The following is a 17392-nucleotide window of genomic DNA, read 5'->3' on the forward strand; positions in this document are numbered from 1 at the left end:
TGCCTTTTCAGAGATGACTGAGAGCGCCCACTGGGAATGCCTGGTGCTACTCACAGCTCTGCTTCATTCTAAGAAACCCTGCCTAGGCCAAGACCAAGTAAAACTTGTCCAGCAAAAGTGCTCTTGTAATTAGACTGTACCTTTTCAAAAGGATACATTTCAGGGTCCTGTTTTTCTCATTTTTTTAAAGTTGTGAAGTATATCATAAAAGGAAATACATCATTATCCTTTTATACCAATATATCTCACCTATGCACAGTTTAAAATGTAGTAATAAAATGAAATCCCACGTAGCCATCATCAGCTGAAGAAAGCACAATGTGGACACTCTCCAGGTGCGTGTCCCTTGCCTAAAGCACTTTGTTTCTGAGCATTTTGAAGGGCATGCTGAGACTGGCCTCCCAGGCAGTTGGGGGTGAAGGCTGGCCTCCATGAGAGGCCCCCCAGGTGTGATCCCTGCTCTCTGGTGCCCAGTTCCTTTGCTACCTGCCAGGCAGGTTCACACCCAAAGTGCTGCCTCCCTAGGAACCCCTGAGCAGCTGTGCCGAGATGTGATGACCCCTTGTCCTGAGAGTATCTTCAAGGAGACCAGGGAATTGGGAGCAGGTGATATCAGGCCCCGCCGGGCAGGAAGAGGTTGGGATAAGCAGTGTATGAAGCTGCTAAGGCCCAGCCTGCCAGTCCTTCCTGGGAGGTTATGAGCAGTCAGGCCTTTGGGGTAAAGAGTGGCTGAGCGGCCACGGAGGAGGCTGCCACAGCATAGGGATAGGGCCCTGGACTTAGGGTCAGGATCCCTGATTTGTGATCCTGGCTCGAGCACTTACAAGCTGTGTGACCTTAGGCACTTCACCTTGCCCAGCTTCATTCACCTTCTTATTGATTTAGAGACAGGGCCTTGCTCTGTTGTCCAGCCTGGAGTGCAGTTGCACCACTGTGGCTCATTGCAGCCTCGAAATCCTGAGCTCAAGTGATCTTCCAGCCCCAGCCTTTCAAGTAGCTGGGACTATAGGCATGTGTCACCATGCTTAATTTTTTTCTTTTTTTTTTTTTGTAGAGATTGGGTCTTGCTTCGTTGCCCAGGCTCACCTTGACCCCCTGGCCTCAAGTGATCCTCCCACCCTGGCCTCCTAAAGTGCTGAGATTATAGATGTGAGCCACTGGGCCCAGCCTTTATTGGTTGAATCTAAAGAAAGTCATACCTCACAGGATTTTGTCATGAAGATACATCCCACTGAGTGGATGATATCATTGTGATAGACCATAGACATGAGAGGTGTCTGCTTATTCTTGGGGAGGATTCAGCTGGAGACCCTGTATTCTACTGGCCCAGAGAATAGCAGCTGGACTCTGATGACAGGCTGTTGAATGGAAGCTGTGTCTAGGAACCTCTGGGACTCCCAGCCCCCAGGCTCTCAAGGGCCTGATTCTGCTTTTCATGGATAGTGCTTTGCAGGGTCTGGGATGTCACCCGGGGGCAGATGCAGAAGTGGGTTTGGAACATCTCTGGCCTATCTGCCTCTTCCACAGACTCCCGTCTTCCCACCCTCCCCCACCTCCCTGCCCCCATTAGCACTTGCCCTGTCTCATCATCTCTTCACCTCTCTTCCTGGTACCTTCCCTTAGCTTTTCTACATGGACAAAACAAAGCACTGGATCCTTGGAGGAGTTCTACACCATGGTCTGGAGATCTTGTCCAATCCTGCCCCACCGCTGACCAGCTGTGTGACTTGGGGTGGGTCACTCCTGTCACCCACACTCCCTCTGGGGTCCCTCCACTTCCTGCTCTCTCCTTCATCTCAGCATTGGGGGAGGAAGATGAGACCAGAATGGAGGTGGGAAACCATGATGGGAAGGGAATGCTGTTGAATGCCAGGGTGGGTCGGACAATGGAGAGATGGAGATCAGGACCCGAGATGGCAGCATCTAAGAGCCAGGCGTGAGACCTTCTCTCTCCATTTTCCTCTCCAGGTTCTCATATTAGTCAAAATCTTTTCCCCTCCTGCCCCTTCTGCATCAGGGTCACTTACCGTGAGAGAGTCACCCAGGGCTCCAATTACGTTGATGTCAGCCGGCTTCAGCCTATGAACTAAGAATATAAGCAGGAGTGAGTGGAAAATGGGGCTTCCAGGAAAGCACTGGACCCATCTACTCTGAAACAAAGGAACAACTTCCAGGATAACAAAGAAAAAGTCAGTTTTTACCACCAAGACACCTTGGATAAAAGATAGGAAAAACCCATGCTTGTCAATGGGCTCTGCAATGCCAGCTGTGGAGTCTGAGTGCTGCTTCCTCTCTGGGGCACCTGGACACAGGAACAGGAAGCTGAAAGGTGGATCCTGCTTTAAGCATTTGGTGAGACCAGATGCTACAAGGCGAGTGGTGGCAGGCCCTTGGCAAGGTGATTTGGGAGGAGGGAAGAAATTGCCATGGAAATGCAACCAATACTTAATCTATTCTAGGATCTAATATTTGGGATAAAATATTACATCATCCTATAAAAATCAGTTCAGTTTCTCTAAAGTGAAAAAGGAATACTTTTATGCCACTGACTTTTTTTTTTTTTTTTTTTGAGACAGAGTCTTGCTCTGTCACCAGGCTGGAGTACAGTGGTGCAATCTTGGCTCACTACAACCTCCGCCTCCCAGGTTCAAGCTGTTCTCCTGCCTCAGCCTCCTGAGTAGCTGGGAATACAGGTGCACATCACCACACCTGGCTAATTTTTGTATTTTTAGTAGAGACAGGGTTTCCCCATGTTGGCCAGGACGGTCTCGATCTCCTGACCTTGTGATCCACTCGGCTTGGCCTCCCAAAGTGCTGGGATTACAGGCGAGAGCCAATGCGCCCGGCCGACTGTTTTTTAATTGAGATGAAATTCATATAACTAAAATTAACCATTTAAAGGTGAACAGTTCAGTGGCATTTAGTCTATTCACAATGTTGTGCAACTATCACCTCTATCTAGCTTTGAAACATTTTCATTACCCCAAAATGAGACCCTATAACCCATTAAGTGGTCACTCTCCATTTCTCCCTCCTCCCAGTCCTTAGTAACCAATAACCTGCTTTCTGCCTCTATGGATTTATCTATTCTGAATATTTCATGTACATAGAATCATATAATATGTGACTTTTTATGTTTGGCTTCTTCTATTTTGCATAATGTTTTCAAGGTTCAATTATGTTATCTCATGTATCAATACATTCGTTTTATTTTTATCTTTTGAGACAAAGTCTCACTGTGTCACCTGGGCTGGAGTGCAGTGGCTCGTGATAATGGCTCACTGCAGCCTCGACCTCCTGGGCTCAAGTGATCCTCCCACCTCAGCCTCCTGAGTAGCTAGGATTATAGGTGTGTACCACCATGCCCAGCCAATTTTTTATTTTTTTGTAGAGAGAGCCTCCCTATGTTGCCAGGCTGGTCTTGAACTCCTGGCCTCAAGTGATGCTCCCACCTCAGCCTCCCAAAATGCTGGGATTACAGGCATGAGCTACAGAGCCCAACCACTTCATTCCTTTTTATTGTTGAATGATATTCCATTGTATGGATATACCATACTTTTGTTTATCCATTCATGCATTGATAGGCATTTGGGTTATTCCCACTTTTGGGCTATTGTGACTAGTATTGCTATAAATATCTGTGTACGAGTGTTTGTTTGAATGCCTGTTTTCAATTATTTTGGTATACACCTGAGAGTGGAATTGGTGGGTTATATGGTAATCCTATGCTTATCTTTTTGAGGAAGCACCAAGCTGTTTTCCACAGCTTGACTATACATATTTTTATCTTTTGAGTTTGAGCATTCCGCGTGATGTGGCAGCTATCAACTCACAGGACAAACATGTTGAACACCAAGCAGTGGCTGGGTGCTTTGGAGACCACACAGTGATCAGAAACAGAGAATGCCCTCAAAAAGCTCACAAGCTAAGGAGAAAATGAGAAACAGCCATAGTTATTATAGTGTAAGACTGATAAACACTAAGAGAGGTGTGAAGTGATGTGAAGCTATAGAGCTGGAGGGATGATCTTCCCCTGGGGGGCCTGAGGAGGGGGTCACAGCAGGCTTCATGGAGAAGGTCGCATTTGAATTAAGCCTCAGGAATAACAGGAGGATGAGGGAGAGCGAGATCGGGTGATGGAGGGAAAAGCGTGATGGATGGATGTGGTAGGGTCAAGCTTGGATGTCTCGAAAGCCCAGCTAGTCACAGTTTGGCTTGCATGAAGCATATATGAGAGAGCAAAGAGAAAACCACCTTGGAAAGGTAGGTTAGGGCCACAGGGCCTAACCAATATCTGGTAACCAGTAATCTGCTTTCTGCCTCTATAGATTTATCTATTCTGGATATTTCATGTAAATAGAATAATATAATACGTGACTCTTTGTGTCTGGCTTTTTCTACTTTGCATAATGTTTTCAAGGTTCAATTATGTTATAGCATCTATCAATATATTCGTTTTATTTTTATTTTTTGAGACAAGGTCTCACTCTGTCACCTAGGCTGTGGCGTGTGATCATGGCTCACTGCAGCCTCGGCCTCCTGGGCTCAAGCAATCCTCCCACCTCAGCCTCCTGAGTAGCTGGGATTATAGGCTTTTATGCCTGGCTAACAAGTTAGGAGTTTAACATAGATATGCTATATATATAATTACTCACATACACACACAGGTACTACATCTACCTACCCCTTTACCTTATACACATAAGAATGTGAATCCTAGTGTATTTGGGGGACCACCCCTAGAATTTCTTAAGCCATATATAGCTTGATCTCTCAAGTCACAAGCTCACCTCCCACTCCCCCAATTACCTCACCCCCAAGGTCACCCTGACTTGGCCACAGCTCTACCTTTGCCGATGTGCTTCTATTGTGTCTAGTGGCACAACGCTGCACTAAATTATTGAAATAGCTCTTGTGGTTTGGAAGAAGCCTAGTACAGAGTTTGTACCAGGGAGTGGCCCACCCTGGTACATTTCAGTGCTTAAGTGCTTAAGAAGGATAAACTGAAAGTTGTCTGCAGGAGGCTTTCTCAACAGCCTTCTTTGCCAAAGACAGCTTATAAAGCCTGTAGCGTGACCAGATTACAATCCCAGCACTTTGGGAGGCCGACACGGGCAGATCACCTGAGGTCAGGAGTTTCAGACCAGCCTGTCCAAAATGATGAAACCCCGTCTCTACTAAAAATACAAAAATTAGCCAGGCGTGGAGGTGTGCTCTTGTAGTCCCAGCTATTTGGGAGGCTGAGGCATGAGAATTGCTTGAACCTGGGAGGAGGAGGCTGCAGTGAGCCGAGATTGCGCCACTGCAATCCAGCCTGGGAGATAGAGCGAGACTCTGTCTCAAAAAAAAAAAAAAAAAAAAAAAAAAAAAAGCTTTCAGGCCTGTAGTGAAACACAGGATGAGGTGATTTTGACACAGCTGGACTATATACAACCCACAGCACCCATCAACATCCAAATCATGGCTGTGGAATTATACCTGTGCAGGAAGCCGGATTAACATTGAGTGGAAAACATACTCAAGGGACTTCCAGGTCTCGTCTCCTTTCATGGAGACATCTTGTCTACCTTCTTTCATGCTGTCTGCCAATGGGGAGAGCCACTCCCAATGAGGATTTGCTCTCATTGGAAAAGTAAAAGTTCTTGCCTCTTCCTATGAAAGGATACAAACTCACACATACATAGTTGTAAATATATGTGTGCAAAATATATAGAGCAGCAGTCCTCCACTTGAGCCTGCATCGGAATCACCTGGAGAGCCTGTGGAAACACAGATGGCTGGGCCCCACCTTCAGAATTTTTGACTCAAAAGGTCTGGGGTGGGCCCAAGGATTTGCATTTCCAACAAGTTTCCAGGTAATGCTGATGCTGCCAGTCCAGTCTGGGTACCACATTTTCAGAACCACTGATAGAGACACTCAATTATCAAAGCCATTGACTGCAGTCAAGTACTGCGCTTGGACCTGAAAAACCTGGAATCAAGCCCAGGAGGCAGAGGCTGCAGTGAGCTATGGTTACACCACTGCACTCCAGCCTGGGCAACAAAGGGAGCCTGTCTGTAAAAAATTAAATAAATATTTGGCTGCGTGTGATGGCTCATGCCTATAATCCCAGCACTTAGGGAGGCCAAGTTGGGAGGATCACTTGAGCCCAGAAGTTCGAGACCAGCCTAGGCAATATAGTGAGACCCCTTCAATAAAAAAGAAAAAAAGACTAGAGTTGTTTCTCCTGTTTGTATGTATAAATTGTCTTGTGGCCCTCACAACTGTAGCTGCCATTGCACAGCCTGATGACAACTCTGCCTCTTAGATTCAAGAGCTGCTGACTATCTTTCTTCAGTGTTCTTTCTCCTCCCCACCGCCATGCCTTGAATCCACCCTTACACACACACACACATACACACACACCATGCACACATGCACCCTTCCACATGATTACAGCCTGCTTGGCTCTTCCCAGCCATCCACAGCTACATCATGTGGTTAGAAGAACAATATCAAATCACAAAGCCAGCTGCACACATTAGCGCATGTCCACCAGGCTGTGCAGGAGAACTTTAAAATGACCTCTTCTCAAAGAAATCACGCAATGGGGTTAAAAAGGCAACAAAACAAAAAATAAGACCTTTTCCCTCCAACTCTAGAGTGGTTTATTTTAGCTTCTGGTGATAACAGTCAAACACTGTATTCTTACTGCCATAATGCATCATACAGTGAATCCTGTGAACACTAGCTTGTATGCAAATGTTAGGGGAAATCCTTGGGACTGGGTAAAATATGGCAGAGATAGATAAATTTGCTTCAAAAATATTATCATTACAGTTTGCTAAAGAGGCAGCTGAAACCTACCATTCCTGTCTCCTAAATCTGTAGCAGGCAGAAAACACATAGACACACACACACACACACACACACACACACACACACACAGACACACACACTCCCCCCTATGTTTATGTCTGTGTGTACATACATATGTATAGATAGACTGATTGGTCTATGGCCATACCGCCCTGAAAGTGCCTGATGTCATCTGATAGATTGGTTGATTGTGGTGGGGGTGGTTCTCCAGTTGGCCATTCTGAAGGAGTCTCAGCAAGAGATACAGTAATAAACCAGATGAAGCAAACCTGGGTGGGAGGAGTTGACTTAATCTGTGATCTTATTGTTAAGATAGAGCAATCACATTTCACTGGCCTAATTTTCCGTAGACCTTGATTTGAGGTTTGTTAATGTCATCATTAATGACAAACACAGCTTAGAAATACAGTAAAGCACTTTAGCAGTTGCTCTCCCTGGAAAAAGAACTATTTAGTGATAAGATTAAATTTGTGTGGGCTGATTAGCTAAACATTATCTGGTACAAACTGTCCACCACCTTGAGAGAAGCTGATAAACACATCATTAACTCATCACGATTTCTACAGAGGGGACCTCTTATCAGAAGGCCATCCAAGCCATGATGAAGCATCACAAATAGCAAGGAAATTGCACGCTAGACTGTAGAATGGGGACACTGCCCACTGTACATGGAAGGTTATACCCAGGAGAAAGGCTTGGTATGCTGGGGCTTTGTCTTGTGTAACCCAGCAACTTAAACCACCTGGGGCCCTAATCTGAAAAACATGCTTTCTCTCAATTGTCACCAAGCATTGCCCAACCTATTTGCCGTCTGATTTTAGGGACTTACATTAAGACTTCCACAATGGCAGTAAGCAGCTGCCTCAAGATTGGAACCATGTTTTGCCTTTGGAGTCTTCAGTGTGAGTTTCCATGAACCAATGCGTGCCTTCCACAGAGGAGCTCAAGAAACGTGTTAACTGGAATTAAAGGCTAAGTGACTCTGTGACAGGGACTTTACAGATCTCGAAGTTTTAGATGATGAAAACCAAAGGGCAGGGAAACACTTCTCTAAGTGTCTTGGGGGAGTTTGAACTCGCTCAGTAGCCTGGTTGTGTCCAGGGACAAGCAGGCTGTTATTTCCCACAGGGCATCATTCCTTCCTGATGACAGGGTAGGTCAAGTCACAAGACCCCTGAGTAGGTGGTGACCACAGAAACGGCCTCATGACCTACACTGAACACTGCACTGCTGGCTCACGATGAGATGATGCCCGTGGTGAATGACCACCCAGTGCTGTAACCTGGCCATTTTTCATATTGGCTTTTGAAGAGCTGATTTTAGCCAAATGGGTCAAATCAATGACATCAGGGACTTAGCAAGGAATTGATGGCTTAACATAAATGAATGAACTGTTCTGGTTTATACTATTGGTGACAGCAGCATGTAATTAGCTTTGTGGATCCCTATTTGCAAAAGCTCTGAATTTTTCCCACTGTGTGGAATTTGCCATCAACATAGCCACCTTCATCAGAAAGTCAATAAGCCATGTCCCCTGTGACTCCTCATTGTCACTCTTTTATTTTCAAAAAGTGACTCCTTTTCTCGCTGGGAAAATCCTAAGCTCACTAGTAGGCCCAATATGTTTTTCTTGGTTATGCTAACTATGTTAGGGAGAGGGCCGTCTAGCAATGGAGCATGATATGAGTGTTTACAAAGTGATAAAGTCCATAGGAGAGAGCACTTGGCAAATTGCATCTATGTGCTGACTAGGAGGAAAAAGTTGCAAGTTTTTAGTTTTTACTGGCTACCCAATACCAACTGATTATAAAAAATCACTTACATTAACTCTATGTATCTCATCCTAGGGCCCCGTAAGTCAGTGGATAAAGCACATCACTCACGAGCTCTGAAGTGTACTCAGAATGAGGCGCCCAGGTTGCCAGGGCCAGGGCCTGTTGATGACAGGTTGCATCTCATTTTGAAACATCACTTTTAATGATGTTTAGATGCATGTATCTGTGGTCAGTTTGGAGAAGCACTAGAAAATGAGACTATAAAGAAGGGTTTTGAAAATAACTTTGGACCAGTATGGTAGCTTATGCCTATAATCCCAGCACTTTGGGAGGCTGAGGTAGGAGGATCATTTGAGCCCAGGAGTTCAAGGCCAGCCCGGGCAACATAGTGAGACCTTGTCTGTACAAAAAATAAAATTAGCTGGACATGGTGGCATGGGCCTATAGTCCCAGCTACTTGGGAGGCTAAAGTGGGAGGATCTCGAGCCAGGGAGATCAAGGCTGCAGTGAGGTGAGATCGCACCACTACACTCCAGCCTGGGCGACAGACTGAGACCATCTCAAAAAAGAAAAAAAAAAAAAAAAAGGAAAGAAACTTTGAAGGCAAAATGCAAAACAGTTATTGTAAAAGATATTCTTTGTGAAAAATTGTTTTAATGAAAGGCATTTTGGTCTAGTTGATTTTTCAATACCTTTTTCAATCCTAGGGATTGTTGATCTGATGATTTAGAAATGCTCATTCAGATTAGTTCGGCAAACATTTATTGGGCTCCTACCATGTGCTTGAGTCACTGGAGGTATAAAGATAAGATGATCTCCTCTTATAAGACATATATCAGATTATTTTGATTAGAAATTGCAAACATGATCTCCAGAAGAGTGTATGACCTCACCAGAAATATATGATTAATATCAACGGAAAATAATAATATGCACCTGTGCTGTCTTTTTACCTACCCCATCAGTCACAAGGATGGTTAGAATGTTCAGTCAAGATCACTGGCACATGGCTGGGTGCAGTAGCTCATGCCTGTAATCCCAGCACTTTGGGAGGCCAAGGCAGGTGGATCACCTAAGGTCAGGAGTTCAAGACCAGCCTGGCCAACATGGCGAAACCCTGTCTCTACAAAAAATACAAAAATTAGCTGGGCATGGCGGCAGGCACCTATAATCCCAGCTACCTGGGAGGCTGAGGCAGGAGAATCGCTTGAACCCGGAGGGGTGGAGGTTGCAGTAAGCGGAAATCACGCCACTTCACTCCAGCCTGGGTGACAGAGCAAAACTCTGTCTCAAAAAAAAAAAAAAAAAAAGATCACTGGCACAATAACGAAATGTATTTTTCATTATTGGCCAGTTAACTGTGACCATTTTTCTGAATGACACTTTCCAGGTGAGACTCAGAAGTGCAGGCCCAACACTCATCTATGAGTGCTGATTCCAGGTGGAGAGCGAGTGTTTGGGTCCCATGCTCACCTTGGTCAGATCGGGGAGCCTAAATCTACCCATCTTGTTATTATATAAATGGCTCCTGTCACCAGAGGATCTCAGATTTTAAGGCCTTGAGATTTCTTGATCTTTAATCTTCAAGTGCTGATAAACACACTAATCTTCAGGGTCAGGGAATAAGGAAGAGGTTTACATTTTACCCAGCTTTTAGATGTTGAGATATGCTCTAATGAGATTGGCTGGTTATCACTTTCATGACAGAAACATCATCTAGACTGATTATAAAATGCTTTAGAGAGCATTCTTTCAGAATAAGATTAAAAAGGGAATGGATATTACTTTGCTGTAAATGTGTGTGGCTATTAAAACTTTCAGATGTTCTCTCTAGACCAAGTGAGCTGGTTTATGCCTGTAATCCCAGCGCTGGAAGATCGCCTGAGCCTGGGAGTTCAAGACCAGCCTGGGCAACAATAAGACCCCATCTCTTAAAATAAAATAAAAAAAGGCAGGTGTGGTGGTAATGCCTGTAGTCCTAGCTACTTGGAGGCTGAGGCAGGAGGATCACTTGAGCCCAGGAGGTTGAGGCTGCAGTGAGCCACAATCATGCCACTGTACTCCAGCCTGGGCAACAGAGTGAGACCCTGTCTCAAAAAAAATTTCTCTCTCTCTATATATAGACATATATACACACACACATCTATCTATCTATCTATATAAACACACATCTATCTATCTGTATCTATACCTAATCTATCTATTTTTGAGTAAGGGTGTTTATTATAGGAGGGTCTACATATGAAGCTGATAATTTATTTCTGCTAATAAAGTCCTGCTAGTTAACTAATGGGAATGAGTTGGCACCGTGTATGAGGGGAAATAAAGACTAAATGTGTATATGTAAGATCTATATCCCCTATTCCATTCTTCTACAACTTAGAACAAGAGTCAGTTATATACCGAGGTTTTGGTTAGAATATTTTTAACTTTCCTGCCAGCCATGTGGCTTAGTTGGAGTGTGGAGAGCTACGGCATGTGTGAAGGGCAGCCAAGCATTTATTTGCTCTCCTGATGCTCAGCACAAGGAGACAATCTGACTACAAAGATTTGCATCCCCGGAAGATTCTTGCTAGGCACTGTGACATCCCCAAACTTAATTTTCTGTTTTTTATAATCCTGAGGCCATGAGAAGCAATAGATCCATTAGAATGTAAACTCCTGAAGGCAAGGAGGCACTCAACAATCCTCTAACACACAAATGAGTAAATAAACGAACAAATAAATGGACACGTGAGTCCCCCCCTTTAGGACCAAGCATGGGAATCTATAACACTGCTACAGATGCTCCTAGGCTGATGTTTTGAGTCACTCAGGTCACCAGATGGCCATGACTTCCCAAGGTTACATGCCCATAGCTATCACACCCAGGCTACCTTGCCTGGAGGCAAAGGTACAGCCCTCAGGCAGACCGTCTTTGGGAAGGTTGCTGATGACTGCCTAGAACACCCCATTTTATGGCCCAGCAACAGACATTTTAGAAATACTGAGAGGCAATGAAGATGGCGCGTTCATAAGATGACGTGCTTTCCTGCTCTGCGTGGTGTTTTAGTGCATTCTGTGTGTGAGTGAATCTGCAGGCAACTCAGACAGGGACTGTGGACTGGCTATTTTTGCTTTCTGCTTAAAGGTAGTTTTGCTCTTTTGGAGAACAAATCCGCCCATTAAGGCGTCAAGGCAGGGACGATGACAACTCACACAACTAACATTGGGTTCTTTGCAGAACATGGCCTGGTACAGGGTTACTGCTCAATAAATGCTTTCTGATAATGATATCACATTTTAGTTAAAGAATAGTCAAACACAGCCATGGCTTTACAAATATACATACAGAGTTATTTCCGTTGTCCCTGAGAAACCACTCGGGAGTATTTCAGGTTATGTGGAAAGCCCTTACTTGGATGATTTCAGGCCTCGAATGAATTTAAAAATCACTGGGTGCAAGCTGTGTACCTGAGGTGGGAACCGTATCGGAGGGGTCTTTGTCAGGACATCTGATTTCCGCTCCTTCTCTTACCTGAAATGAGACACACAGGGAAATAAGGAAAACAGATTTTTCTAAATTGGAAATGGGTGAGAAGTGGGGCCTCTATTTTGGAAAACATCATTTAAGATAAAGTAAAACTTTGATGTCGTTTAAGATTTCTCCCTCTCCTTCAACACTCATATCCAATTGTCCACATCTTTTCCAAGTGCTCCCAAATCTGCTCCCTCTGCTCCAGTGCCTCTGCCTCCACCTAAGTTCAGGCCTTTGTTATTTCTTGCCAGGATATTGCAATGATTCACCAGCATCATGGCCGTCTGCCCCACAGACTTGCTCCTCACCCTCTGAATCTATCCAGAGTGGTCATTCTCAACGTGATCTGATGTGTCACTCCTCTGCCCAAGTTCTCAATGAAGGCAGGGATTTTTATCCATGTTGTTTGTTATTGTGTCCCCAGAGCCTAGAACAGTGCCTGGCATAGCAGATGCTCAACAAGTATTTGTTAGTTGAACAAATAAGTTACCACACCATATTAACTTCAGCAAAAAGTCCAATCTCCCTAGCATGGCCTAAGAGGCCTCTAAATATTCTAAACCACCAGCCCTTGACCTGAGTCTCCATATTTCCCTGCATCCAGGCCTTTGCCCAAGTAGTTACCTTCTCCCCTTTCCCTTTCCTTTCTTCTATTTGCTCACCCTCCCATCAATCTGCCTCAGCCTTAGTCACCCTTCAAGACTGAGGTCGTGGGTATCCTTTGGAAAGCCTTCTTCAACTTTCTCCTGTCTAGGTTAGTTTCTCTTCCTCTGTGTTCCCAGAATACCCCATGAAAACATGCATTACAGTACCTATTATAGTACCATTGTGCTATAATTGCCTGTTGACTTGTCTATTTCTCTACCAGACTGAGTTCCTTGGGACAAGTCCTATTTTTTATTTACATTTTAATCTCTCATACCTGGTATCCATCCATCCACCTATCCATTCATTTTTTCATTCAACAAATAGTTATTGCTGCCTACCCTGAGTTCCCGCCTCACTGAGCTTGCATTCTAGTGGTACACAGCAGACAGTCAATAAATGTATCCTGAAGAAATGTATCACTGCTTTTATCCGATGATAATGATAGCAATACTTATACAGAATTCATGGTATGCTAGATTCTATTATAAGTGCTTTATACTTACTGACTTATGACATTAATAACTCTACAAGGTACAACTATTACTGTCATTATTTCCCAGGTTAAAAAACTAAGGCACAGGGAGGTTAAGTATCTTGCTCATTGACACAGAGCCCATAAGTGAAAGAGTCTGGATCTGAACCCAGAGCTGGTTACTTTACCTCACTGTGCCATGCTGCGTCTCAGGTGTATGCTCATTGCTATGCTGGTTAGTGTGAGTCAAGTTGATAAATCGAGTCTTTCACACTGTGTCTATCAGGGTGGAAGCCCAGGCCATGAACTCTGCCTCCACTATTTGGAGTAAATCTCACCCTTTTCCATAAAATAGGGAGGAAAGGATGTCACTAGGACCAAATTTGTCTCAGCCCACCTCAGTCCCTCCTTCTCTGGGAAAGAAGACATCAACCCTTGAGTGTTCCTTGCTTTCCCAGAGGAGTGCAGGGTGCCCTGCCTAATCTCCACGGGAAGTCTGGGGAGACTCCTGAGAAAAGCAGTGAGCAAGGCATGAGCGCCCGTCAGGGGCCCCCTGCCAGTGTGGACCCACTCAAGGGCTTTCGAGCTCCACACGATCTGGGTTCAGACCTCACCACAATTCTCCGCTCTTTCTTAATTTTCTCTTCAGATGACGTTCTCAGATGATTTTAGAAGAATTTGTCAGAGATTTGGGAAGGTTCAGAAGAATCTGTCTTACATCAAAACAGATTGGGAACAGGAGGTGCTGGGCAGTGCAGACACTCTGTCAAGCCCCCCATGCTGGTTGTGGAGGCAGCTCTGAAGATGAACTGTGGGGGAGACCTGCTTCCAGGCACCCAGGGGATGGCCACATGCTGGATCCTTCTCCCTCCCCCAGCCTGTCCTGACTGAACATCAGCGGTCAGTGGCAGACCTCCATATGCCTAGGGGCAGCGGGAGTTCCAGGATGTTAAGAACCACATGGAATGGCTGGGTGTAGTGGCTCACATCTGTCACCTCAGCACTTTGGGAGGCTGAGTTGGGTGGACCATGAGGTCAGGAGTTCGAGACCAGCCTGGCCAACATGGTGAAACCCTGTCTCTACTAAAAATACAAAAAAATAGCCGAGTGTGGTGCTGCGCGCCTATAATCCCAGCTACTCAGGAGGCTGAGGCAGGAGAATCGCTTGAACCCAGGAGGCTAAGGTTACAGTGAACTGAGATCACACCATTGCACTCCAGCCTGGATGACATAGAGAGATTCTGTCCCCGCCCTCCTCCCGCCAAAAAAAAAAAAAATTCTATTGAGGTTGCAAATCTGGCCAGTCGATCTGCTTTAAGATAATCCAGGCTGGGCGTGGTGGCTCACATCTGTAATCCCAGCACTTCGGGAGGCTGAGGCTGGCAGATTGCTTGAGGTCAGGATTTCAAGACCAGCCTGGCTAACATGGTGAAACCCCATCTCTACTAAAAAAAATACAAAAATTAGCCAGGCATGGTGGTGTGCGCCTGTAGCCCCAGCTACTCAGGAAGCTGAGGCAGGAGAACTGCTTGAACCCAGGAGGTGGAGGTGGCAGTGAGCCGAGATGGCACCACTGAACTCCAGCCTGGGCAACAGAGTGACACTCCATCTCAAAAGAAAAAAAAAAAAAAAAAAACCACGTGGAAGGTTCGAAAGATTCAGCAAGAAGTACAGCCCCTGGTTCATCTGCATGTTTGTCAATTACAGAAAACCTTTCCTTACCTCAAGCTTGTCTTGGGGTTTCTGCAGTCTGGTCAGGTAGTTGCTGTTTCTGTAGCTGAACAGATAGGGGCTCTCCTGCAGGGAAAGGTGACATGTTGGAATCGTGACCCTAGAAGTCTGTATCCCTTAATTATCAGGCTTGAGCATCCAGTGATGCTTTTGGCCAACTAGGAACATTCACATCACGCTTCCAGTGAGGACCAAACCATTCTCTGGCTCTTCTCTCTGGTCCCTGAAGGACTCATGAATGCGTTGACATTTGCCATTTGTGATAGACAGTCTCTCTTGCTCTTTACCCTGGGGGTTCATGCTACCAGGCTAAGTATATATATTTTGATGAGAAGGGAATCTAATTTTAAGCTTCTTGGCAGCCAAAGCAAAACGTGCAAGAAGGTGAATTGTATACTTATTATTGCATAGTAACAAAAAACTTACCAATTCATCAAGAAAGCCAAATACTTGACTAGCATTAAATGATAGAAAGACTAAAAATACAAAAAAATTAGCTGAGTGTGGTGGCACGTGCCTGTAGTCCCAGCCACTTGGGAGGCTGAGGCAGGAGAATCTCTTGAACCCGGGAGGCAGAGGTTGCAGTGAGCCAAGATTGTGCCACTGCACTCCAGCCTGGCAACAGGGCGAGACTCCGTCTCAAAAAAAAAAAAAAAAAAAAGAATCTCATTCATTTATGTCCAGTTATTTTCTCATCCACTTATTTGGAAACATTAATTATAAGCCTACTACATACTAGGCACATATTTAAGATGTAGTCAAAATGATCCACCTTTCAGGTACTTAGATACTCACCATCCCTCCCTTCTTTGCCACTCTGAGGTAGAGGAAGGTCTGGAAATGGCATCTGGGGCAGAGGGCCAGGACCCAGAGGAGATACGTGGGGCAGCATTTGGGGCCAGGTGAGCTGTGGCCTTGTTCCTATGCCTTCCACAGGCATGGAGGGGGCTGCAGTTTTGCTAGAACAGCTCTCATGGCCCACAGCTGTAAACATTAGGGCTGCTATGTATGCAAAACTGTGTGCAGGCCCAGAAGAACAGAACCAGGATTCACATCTCAAGTAAGACCCACTTCACAGCAAAGCCCACTTGGCCACCCCACCTGTACCCTCGATTCAATAAGAGTCCCTCCTCTGCCCAGTCCCTCCTACCTGAGAGGGACACTTCATTGGCCTCCTGTGTTTTACACTCAATGGCTCATCTTTCTCTCCTGCTGGCTCCATCTAGAAAGGAACGTGGGCTTTAGAACAGGGAAGTTTTGTGCAGGTAGCAGCCTGCCAAGTCACCAGTGAGAAAGACTCATTAGTCCAGCAGCAGTACCAGGGAACGCATTAGAAATGCACGTGTCCAGCCCCTATCCCCAAACTACTGAGTCTGAGACTCTGGGGCTGGGGCAGCAGTCTGTGTTGTAAGCAGCTCTCCAGGCGATTCTGATGCACACCCAAGTTTGAGAACCACAGCATGAGAAGCAGCATCGGTTTTATATATATATATAGAAGGGACTTCCTAGTCTACCTCCCCTAGAAGGAAAAGCTGCACAGCAGAGGTTGAGGTGGGGCCCAGCCAGCCAGGACAGAGCTGGGACTCCAACATTGGTGTCCTGCATCCAACCAAACATCTAGCAATGGGTCACACAGCTTTCTGATCACGTGGGGGCCGGTTATCCAGCTTGGCTTCTTGTCCCCTCCTTGCTGCCCAGCTACTTTCTGGCTCACTGATTCAAGTTCCCTTAGACAGGAGAGCCAGTATGGGAAGGAAGGGCAAATGCATCGCTTTTGCATGAAGCATGTATTCTTTCCCAAGTCCTCCCCGCAGCCTGTGTCCACAACCCAAATGTAGGTAAATCTGCGCACAATAGAGAATGGAAACCCTCCATTCCCTGATAACTGCTTTCACAGCTTTGAGTGAAGCAAGTTATGGGGCCTGGGTCAAGTCTCATGTCTTTCACGGGGTCACAAATACAGTGACATGGAACACAGCACAGCCAACACTCACAAACCGCTCGAGTATCTAGTGAGCCAGGAGTGGGTGGTGTGGTATCCGCTGTGAAATAGGCAGCTACTTAAATGACAACCACGAAGGCCATCAAATGACATCTAATAACGTAGATAAAACATTTATAGTATAACAGCAGGAGAAACCAGCAGATTATCAACTTAGTAAAGCATTAGACATAGGGAAGTGAAGGCCGTTAAAGAATTAGAGGGAGGGAGGGATTTTTTTTAAAGTTGTTTTTGTTATTTTTAAATGTTCATTATACATATATAAACACTTACAAAGAAAAATGCAATAGCTTGGAGGGATTGCAGATTTTCTTCTGCACGTGCTATTTCCTACTGTTGGAGAACCAGTTTTACTGTCATCTGGCTGCCCACAGGTGCTGGGCTCTGG

General features: G+C 45.4%; 1 protein-coding gene across 1 annotated transcript in view; it reads right to left on the reverse strand.

Moving 5' to 3' along the window:
* The window catches only part of PLB1 (phospholipase B1), a 154733-nt gene that overhangs the window by 78145 nt on the left and 59196 nt on the right, over nt 1-17392 (reverse strand). The window contains exons 16-19 of the mRNA XM_057301323.2: nt 16153-16224; nt 14994-15068; nt 12088-12151; nt 2028-2086 (exon numbers count right to left, since the gene is read on the reverse strand). Coding sequence (XP_057157306.2) covers nt 2028-2086; nt 12088-12151; nt 14994-15068; nt 16153-16224 — 270 coding nt within the window. The remainder of the gene's footprint in view (nt 1-2027; nt 2087-12087; nt 12152-14993; nt 15069-16152; nt 16225-17392) is intronic.

This window comes from Pan paniscus, chromosome 12 (genome assembly GCF_029289425.2).
Source record: "Pan paniscus chromosome 12, NHGRI_mPanPan1-v2.0_pri, whole genome shotgun sequence".
Lineage (NCBI taxonomy): Eukaryota > Metazoa > Chordata > Mammalia > Primates > Hominidae > Pan > Pan paniscus.